General features: G+C 41.5%; 1 protein-coding gene across 1 annotated transcript; it reads left to right on the top strand.

Annotated features, from left to right (window-relative positions):
- The first annotated feature begins 3,132 nt into the window (after positions 1 to 3,132).
- Positions 3,133 to 5,529, top strand: GILP (GSH-induced LITAF domain protein). The gene is made up of 3 exons (XM_087670795.1): positions 3,133 to 3,744; positions 4,766 to 4,889; positions 5,201 to 5,529. The coding sequence occupies exons 1-3, from the start codon at positions 3,440 to 3,442 to the stop codon at positions 5,282 to 5,284; spliced, it is 513 nt and encodes a 170-aa protein (XP_087526921.1). The 5' UTR covers positions 3,133 to 3,439; the 3' UTR covers positions 5,285 to 5,529.
- Positions 5,530 to 9,023: the final 3,494 nt, after the last annotated feature.

Here is a 9,023-nt window from a genome sequence, read left to right as displayed (position 1 = left end):
TTCTTCTTCAACAACAACGTCATCAACAATGTGGCAATGTGCTTCAATGTCCAGGCTCAATATTCAAATCTTCATTGTATGTACCTCACGGCACCAATTATCTTATATGCGCCAAGTTTTATTCTTTGCAGTCAGCCTTTTGATCTCATACTTCCATTTCTCCTTGTAAGGAAGCATGGCTTATTGCATATCACTATTGCTACTTGACTTGCCAAAAGAAAAAAATAAGCAGAACAAAGAGAGAAAAGAAATGAATGAATGAAAAACAAGAGGTAAAAAAAGGAAAAAAAAGAAATGTGCACTCACATGCACTACACTGCACCTAGGGGTCCTCGAGTTGGATGCGTCCAGTGGCTTTAGTTGGCTGGCTCCGTCTCTAACCCCCTAACCCTTTTCCCATTTTCCCACACATGTGCTTAGGGCACATCAAGGTCAGGACATACCTAGGGATCTCATCTTACCTTGGTTAGACTTGTCTCCCTGAGTCACCTGCACATTTCATTCCTTCATTAGATTTATCTAGTATCATCAATCCTCACTTTCCAGCAAGGTGGAAAAGGTTCTTCAACATAAAGCCAACCATTGTATTAACTACCATGTGAGGTTGATCCTACAAAGACCCATGTTCTTCAAGTGTTTATTGGATTGGACACCCGCTAACTGCTTTTCCCTCAGCCACGATAATTTTTTCCATCATCATCTATTTAAGTTCCTTTACTTCATCAAGCATCATCTCATCAATAGAAGCACCCACGGAGAAGTCTTCTAACTATGTATTAGACTATGTAAGCACGTGCACTCACTTAGTAACTGCACCATAACCTATTCTCATAGTTTTGGGTCTTCAAGTGTGGGAAAACACTTCAGGCTTTGCTTAAAGTTTGACCCATCTCCCAAACCAACATAATTATTTGTCTTGTGCATGAACATTAGACTAGCACTTTCCCCTAGTGATTACATGAGAGGCTTTACTTTGCAGGTTCAAAGTTTGTGGAGGATCACACGTCATCACTGCTACATCAACATCAAATCTCCCATCTTCTGCAATATCCCAATCATTTCCCATGACCATTCAAGTTGTCTCCATTAGAAGGACCACCAGCCAAGTGTCTCTTCAGCAACGCCTAGTTCTACAAGATTTGTCACCAAGAGCAACATCAGTCACCATCTACCACAACATGAGCAACATCCTCTGCCCCAACTGCATTAGAAATAATCTTATCTTCCTCGGCAGCCATAGTTCTTCATTAGCTATATTCATTACTCCTCCATCATGCTTACTTCATCGACTGTTTCTAGCATTCAGTGTCTTTGGTGCAAGCTACGACATGCTACCTACGACGTAAGTGCCATGGGACTGGCACTTGTCTAGGGGGAAAATAATGTTAATGGTATTTTGAGAAGGTTGCAAAAAGCACAAGTTTTGACTACTATTTTGGATTATGGACATCATCAGAATAATGGATGTATTATTTTGTAAGAGCCGGGCTCATTCCCATGCAAATTGTATTTATCTCCTGTAGTTGTATTTGTCACACCCGCAAGTGTTGCGTGGGTTGCGCACATGGAATTGTAATTAGATTAGCATAGGCTTGGTCTATTTAGGCTAAGGTTGAAGCATGCAATGATGTTTGACTAGCCTAGAGCCCACTAAGTGGGTAGGACATCCAAGAGAGGGTGCAAACCCTAATTCACAGTTGTGGAAACCCTAAACGCAAAACACAAACCCTAACCCTAACCCTAATTCTTGGTCTATATAAGGGTGGGAGGTCTCAGTTGTATTTATCCTTTTGGCACATCCATGCTGTGGAAGCTCTATTAGTGTGACTATTCAAGCTTTCTATTATATCATCTTGCTTCCATTGCGTTGAGAGTGACTGAGAGGGAGAGAGTGAGAGGTGTGTTGAGTGAGGGACTAAGGGAAGGTGAAGCTCTTTGTGGTCTTCTTGCTTTTCTCTTCTTCTCTAGTAGCTCGTCAACTCATTGGTGTGCTTCGTGGTGGATGTGAAGGAGTGACGGCATTGGATTGTGGTCGTGGAACCATCTTCGAGCCTTCAAGTCATCAAACGCAAGAGGGTAAGTTAGGTGAGTTCGCTACAACTTGAGCTAGTCTTGTGTTTTTGCTTTCTTAGGTTGGAGAGGAGGATGCTTGGTTAGTTAGAGTGGAGTATTGAGAGACAAGGTGAGAAATTGTCACTGAAGTGAGTTACAGCTTCTGGAATAATAGAAGTCAGTCCAAAGTCCCGACTGTTGGTGCGTTTGGCTCAACATCAATCTCGTGCCTTGATGGTGGCTCATGAACATGAAGAAGTACCTAAGAAGGATGGTGGAGTTCTAGCTCAAGCTAGAGGAAATAGAGAATATGGTCAGATGCAACACCAAAAGTGAAGCATAGACATGAAGGTAGCTAGAGATAAGCCTCGTGCATGAGCAAGCCAAATCAGACCTAGTTGTAACCCTAACAACCTTGAATAGAAGTTTCTCCATTTGGCCAGTACATGCTATTTTCATGTCTTCACTCGTAAATAAAATAACTTTAATCCGTAAGAAGTGCATGAAAATAGTAATATGTATAAATTTTCTAAGGAACCTCTTAGGCTCGTTACACACCGAACGACATACGACCATTTCGCAAAAAAGAGGTGTCCGCTAGGTACTTGTTGCACTTTCAGTGGTTGTGATATTTACTGATGCTGGACACTCCTGGGCGGGGGATCTCCCTTGTCTTGAAATTCGTCCATGGCCATTGGGCTAAATGACAACACGTTCACATTTTAAAATGTTTTCGCAGCTGACAAGTATTGAGCCTTCACAAATCAACGTGCCCTTGAGCATTCATACCACTGAGCCATCCTTTGTCTTGTTGTGATTCTTGAGCGCCAACTAGTGTGTAATGTAGTTGCTGGACGGATTGCAGACTGCCCAGCCGTCCGGGTGTGTAACCAGCCTTAAACTAGTGAAATGTAGGCCCTTAGCAGCCAATGGCAGGCCATTTCTAGAAGTACATTCACAAATGAATTTTACAATAAATAATCAATATTGCCTGAAAAAGGCACCCAATTTGACCAAAGATCTGGAAAACGTGGGTTTTTTTGGTCCTTGCCTTCCTGCAGTTTTTTCGTTGTAACAACATAATACCATCGAGGAAAATCGAAGTCCGTTCTCTCTCTCTCTCTCTCTCTCTCTCTCTCTCTCACAGAGTCAGCCAATCCGCCTTATTCTGCGTTTGCAGCAGGCCTGCATCTCTGATCTTACCCGATTTCTAAGAAATTTCGATCGCACACCGTCAGCCATAACCGCTTAATTTCTTAGAATGTCGATCGCGCATCATCAGCCATAACCGCAGAAAGAAAGAAAGTGAGAAGCAAAGAAAGGAACCCTTTATCAGCGGTCTCTGTGCCTGTGTTAGAGAGAGCCATTGCATCGATCGATTGATTGAATGTCTCATCTGAGAGAGCAGGAGATGAAAGGGGTCCAGAACGGGGAGCCAGCCTTGGGCGTGCCGTACGCCTACCCGTCGACCGCATACGGGCAGGCCCCAGATAGCCATGTCATGGCCCCCCCTTACCAGCACGTCCCCTTGCAGTACTTCGCCCACGAGAACCCTTATCAGCGTGGCATGATCCCCCCCAATGCTGTCTATGGCTTCCCTGGCGGCATCCCCTTGCGTGAAACTGTCTATCGGGACACGCCGGCACCTTTTGAGTGCCCACACTGCGGCCGGCCTGGCATAACATCTGTCAAGTAAGTAGTTTACCTCCCATTGGTGGGAGTCATATTTTTCCTTTACCATGAAGCTGATGATGTAGCGTTTGAGTTGATGCTCCCCTCTTTTGCATGCATAATAGATTGTTGTTTGTATCTGATGGACTAGGGCTTGAATTCTTTAAGTGTTACATGCGTGAAAGACTGCTGTACGTACCTAATGGGTATGATTACTTATCGTTTTGATGGGGTTAGGGTATGACTACTTACTGTTTTGGTGTTCCTCTTTTGTATGCCTGATAGAGTGTTATGTGTGCCTAATGGGAGTAGGGGGATGATTACTTATTGTTTTGATGTCCACATTTTGCATGCCTGATAGAGTGCTCTGCGTGCCTTGGTAGATCACTTATTGTTTCGATGTTCCCCTTTTGCGTGCCTGGTAGACTGTTATGTGTATCTTGGCGTTTCCCCTTTCTTGCATGTCTAACAGACTGTCTTGTATGTGATGTCCACACCGAGTCTGTAGATGTGGACGCAATAACCTCTGAGATGCCAATTGTATTGAAATGTTTAGCAAAGTCTGGTTAGGGTATAAACAGGGACAAAGGGAATTGGACAGCTTCATTGATCTGCATTTCCTAATCACCACTGTATTTATTCCTTTGTTTTATGCAGTTTGTAGTGTAATAAGTTTGACAGAATCTAGAGCGTTAGTTGCGTTTGCCCTGAACCAAGTTTGTTCCATTGATTGCTCCATTTTTTCACTTGTGTATTAATCTTCTAACAGATGAGGCATTAACTTTTGTCTACAGTTTATGGCTGATTGCACATTTTCCATATATTTGTTTGAAGCTGGGCTTGTATTATAGTCTATGTAGGTTGCAGCACAGCTATGTTTCTGTGTGATCATGCTGCAGCTTTCAAATGAAACTTCCAGTGATAGATTTTCTGGAATGGGACTTATTATAGGCATCAGTTAGTAAACTGTCAGGTGTAAAACTCACTTGAGTGGAATTTACTGCAGGGCCTAACTATGTATCCGGAATGAAATTGACTGCAGGTCCAAGCCAAGCCTTGCAGCATGTGTGGCATGCATGGTCTCTGTGGTTGGTGTCTGCTTCATCTGTCCAGGCTTTGATTGCCTTTGGCACAAACAGCACTTTTGTCCAAATTGTGGGGAGAAGGTATGAAGTGCTGATCCTGATTTGAAAACTTGTTTAGTAATGTATGTTTAAATCCATCTAATTATAGTGTCTGAATCACGTTTGCCAAAAGTGCAGGAAAAAGTTAACATTTACATTCACTTCCTGTAGAGGAGCAAGAGAGACATTGGAAAATCTTTTCTTGGGAGATAGCTGCTGTTAATATTTTTTGCACTTTCAGAAAAATGAGAGTCAACAATAAGAAAGAAACTTAACAGCTGCTGGTACTCTATTTTTAGATGACTGTGCATTCCTGTTTGGATGTTTAACAAGGTCGGTTGGAACCATTGCAGGTTGCAGAATTCAAAAAGTCAGATCCTTGTGCACTCATGGATGCCACACAATGGTTACAGCCAAGCTTTGCAGTTCCAGCTTAGTATATGGATACATCGTATTATTTCACACGATCAACATCTTTTTGGTACAAGCCTGGACCATCTGAACCTTGACAGTATGCTGACAGATATGGTGATATCTTGCAAACACATACCCTTCACCTTCTGATTTATGGGCTCCTTGCTTCTCTTTTTGTATATTCACACCTGAGACAGATGATTGGACTGAATACTACTGTGCATTCTTACCAGACTTCTTATTAAAGCAATTGTATTTTGTGGCTTCATGATTGCCTCCAAGTGATGAAGGTATTGTGTCATATTGTGCTAAAACATTGCAATAATTTGAACGTGAGTTGCATTTCCTAACATGAGGTGTGAAATGAGACTTAAAACTAGCCTTGCATGGTTAACTTGTGGGCAGGCATTTTTTTAGTGAGGTAATCCTTATCATGTACATTAAAGATGGAGGCATTGGGACATGGAGAGCCTCGTTCTAATGTCTTAAGTGATTGGACAAGAGCCAGGTTCATGTGAAATGCCATTGTTTGTGTGAGTCCTTAGATTTCCAGGAGGAACATAAAGTGCCATGTTTCTTGGAAATGTGCATCTGGGGTGCGTTTTGAGCTCTATCTGTAGGTTGCAAGTGTCTTGTGAAACCCTAAGCAATGATTGGTGTTTGCTGCATTGTGTTATCCAACTCTTGCATCAAGTTGCATTCACAATGACTAGGGTGATAAGAAGTTTTTCTATTGTAATTGTGAACATGAAGGTCCACTATTATCAATGATTGTTAGAATTTGCAGGCCAAGTAGAAGAATCATGAGAAGGGAAGGGTTTACTAGCAGTTACAATGATGCATTGGATTCTCATTCTAAAAGGAAGAATTTTGCACACTATTATTGTGCATTCACCACAATGTGATTATTATATTTTGCGAATGACTCATGTTTGATAGGTTTTAATCTTGATGTCTATTATTTTGCCAGTGATGTTGGCAAGCATATTACTCTTGATAAGGTGGTGTTTTACTCTTTCGAAATGCCTTCAGGGAAAAGCTTGTTCAATGTACCAAGTACACACATCTCATGTACAGCAAATGGTCGGAGCATGTACTTTGTTGTTGGTGATTTATATGTTGAATATAACAACAAAAATGTTGTCTTCTACGATTACAGTGAGTGGTTTTATAGTGCTGTTTGTGGATAATAGATGTATGACTCATGATCATGGTGATTGGCAACATTTTTTGACTTGTGAACTTATTTGTGGATGTTACACAATGGATAACAATAAGAGGATTGCATATTGATGCACGTGTTGTTATCATCAATTTTATAGATAATAGTAAGATATGGTATCCATGTTTTGATACTTGAATTATGGGTCTTATTGGTGTGTCTTGTTAGGCCAAGACATCGTGTGTGATTTACTACATTTGCATGCTCTTGCAGAATATATATGTGAGGGTTGTATTCTTTGTAAAATCTCTGAAAGGGTAAGAAGCAACATTTTAAATCAAGCTTTTGAGTGAATTCTCATAAGCAACCCACCATTTTTTGTTCTGCATATTCCACTTGTTCCACCATTGCATCTACAACCACTATTGCATCCACAACTACCACCTTTGTTATGCCACCACTATTGCTACCACCACCTCTGATGCTACCATTACATTGCCACCACACCTCTGTGTGTGTGTGTGTGTGTGTGTGTGTACACACACATTCTCTCTCTCTTTGTACACATACACATACAACACATGTCTATCTACCCTCTCTTTGTCATATCTATATTTGTCTCTCATCAGTCCCATCTCATCCAACTTTATAAATAAATAAATAAATAAAAATAAATAAATATATCTCTCTCTTTGATCCATCCTACATGATCTCTCCCCTATGATTGTCAATTTATTTGTTTTCCTTTCATATATCTTTCTTTGGCATCATAGTTTTCTCTCTTGTCCATCTTGTCTCTCTTTCTCTTGTTTGTCTTTCTTTATGTCCTCTCTCTCTCTCTCTCTCTCTCTCTCTCTCTCATACATCACATGATAAGAGTATATGATGTGTACATGCCCATCATACTTTGAAAGCAATGATTGTTTTAACCCCTTATAGAATGGAAGCAATGGAAGAAGAAAAAGTGCAATAATTTTTTTTGAAGTACAAATGAGTGAAGGAGCAAGAGTATGAATTAGACTGAACAAGGAAAATAAGTAGAGTTGTATAAGCATCGGTCTCCATCCTATGCAAGTTGTAAAATCAAAAAGTTCACAATGACATATATAATGATTTGTGCTTCCTAGGGTTAGAAAGAATACAAGATATGTGTTGAGAAAGGGCCATTGTTGAACCAAAGGGTGAGTGGATGCCCAAAAAAGAGTATGTAAAAAAAAAGAAGAAAAGAGGATAAGCTTATTCTTGGAGTGTGCAAACTTGTGGCTCTCTTCTTGCTTGTGTTTATCTTGTTGAGAGAGAGAGAGAGAGAGAGAGAGAGAGAGAGAGAGAGAGAGTGTGTGTGAGTTAGAATGAGAGGCCAACCTTTTGCTTCTCTTCTCTTTGTGCAACAATTATGGTGGGTAGAGCATGGAGATAGATTTTGCTCGAGTGCATCCCTTGGATCATGGAGCTTTTGGCAAATTTATGTGGCTAGACAACAACAAATGGATTGGCTAGTAAGCTCACTACATTTGATTGGAGAGTGTGCATTGACTATGTGAGAGGTAGCCATAGTTCGGTTGCTTGAAACATTTGAATCAATAAGTTGTTCGTAGGCCTAGTGGTGTTGCTTGTGGGAGCAATGACATTTGATTCTATTGTCAGGACTAAAGGATTCAATCAACTAGGTGTGTGCACTCTAGGCCGAGCAGCGGAATAGGAGCTCACACTCCGAAACGTTGCATAGATTAGTATAGGATAGTGAAAGTGAATTGAGAGACAACTGGTTCATGTTTGTGCATTGGATCTTGTATTTTTGTTGTGTGGATGATTTGTTACAAATTGAAGATAGGTTTAAGATTGCATGGGAATGTAGAGTTTAGGTATTAAGGTGGTAAAGTTAAGAAAAAAAGCCTAAAGAAATTTCAACCTCTGTATGCTCCACAGAGTTGCAAGCAGGGGGTTTGTAAGCTAGGGGGTTGAGGTTGAGAGGAGCTATGGCAGTACAAAAGCCATAGCTCCATCGTTGGCCGTAAGGCCACTTATCCACTCGGAAAAGAGAGAGAGAGAGAGAGAGAGAATTGGCCGTAGTCCTTATGGTAGTCCATCGAATGAGAGCGTGAAAATCTAGCCTTAATTGAACGACGTTTAAGGCTTAAACCACGACCCATAAGGCTTTGAGGCTTTAGGGCTGAGCCTTAGCCATAAGGCTTTAGAGCTTAACGTCCGAAAGCCATGAGCAATAAGGCTAGCGTCGGAAGAGCCGTCCAAGAGGCATGAGCCATAAGGCTTTAGCCTTAACACAGTGCAAGACGTCGTTCGAAGAGCCGTAGGGCTTGAGCCTGAGCATTTAAACATCCGATCCTTAGCCTCGAAGAACTCAGCCTCATCACGTCCAAACAGCTAAAAGCATGATCCATAGGGCTTAAGGCTTGAAGAGTCTAATAATGGGCCGTTCGAGGCACTTAACTGGTCGCTTGAGGCTTGAGGCTTACGTTCGAGCCATATAGCCTAAGGCTCGAATGACTCGTGGAGTTGATCATCCCAACCAGGTAAGACTCGGTTGTTTGTCTAAGTGCCATAAGGCTTAGCGCAAGAGGTCTGCTCGAGACCCATGAGGA

This window comes from Lygodium microphyllum, chromosome 28 (assembly GCF_053477565.2).
Source record: "Lygodium microphyllum isolate KBCC chromosome 28, Lygodium_microphyllum_v1.1.10, whole genome shotgun sequence".
Taxonomy (NCBI): Eukaryota; Viridiplantae; Streptophyta; class Polypodiopsida; order Schizaeales; family Lygodiaceae; genus Lygodium; species Lygodium microphyllum.
The sequence above is the reverse complement of the archived record's forward strand: the minus strand, read 5'-3'. Positions and strand labels throughout refer to the sequence as shown.

What these genes read in the sequence shown, in the direction of transcription:
- GILP (XM_087670795.1), top strand. Translation starts at nt 3,440, where the DNA reads ATGTCTCATCTGAGAGAGCAGGAGATGAAAGGGGTCCAGAACGGGGAG. An exon ending in CCTGGCATAACATCTGTCAA is followed by an intron (nt 3,745 to 4,765) that starts GTAAGTAGTTTA and finishes AATTGACTGCAG; the next exon opens with GTCCAAGCCAAGCCTTGCAG. An exon ending in GTCCAAATTGTGGGGAGAAG is followed by an intron (nt 4,890 to 5,200) that starts GTATGAAGTGCT and finishes GAACCATTGCAG; the next exon opens with GTTGCAGAATTCAAAAAGTC.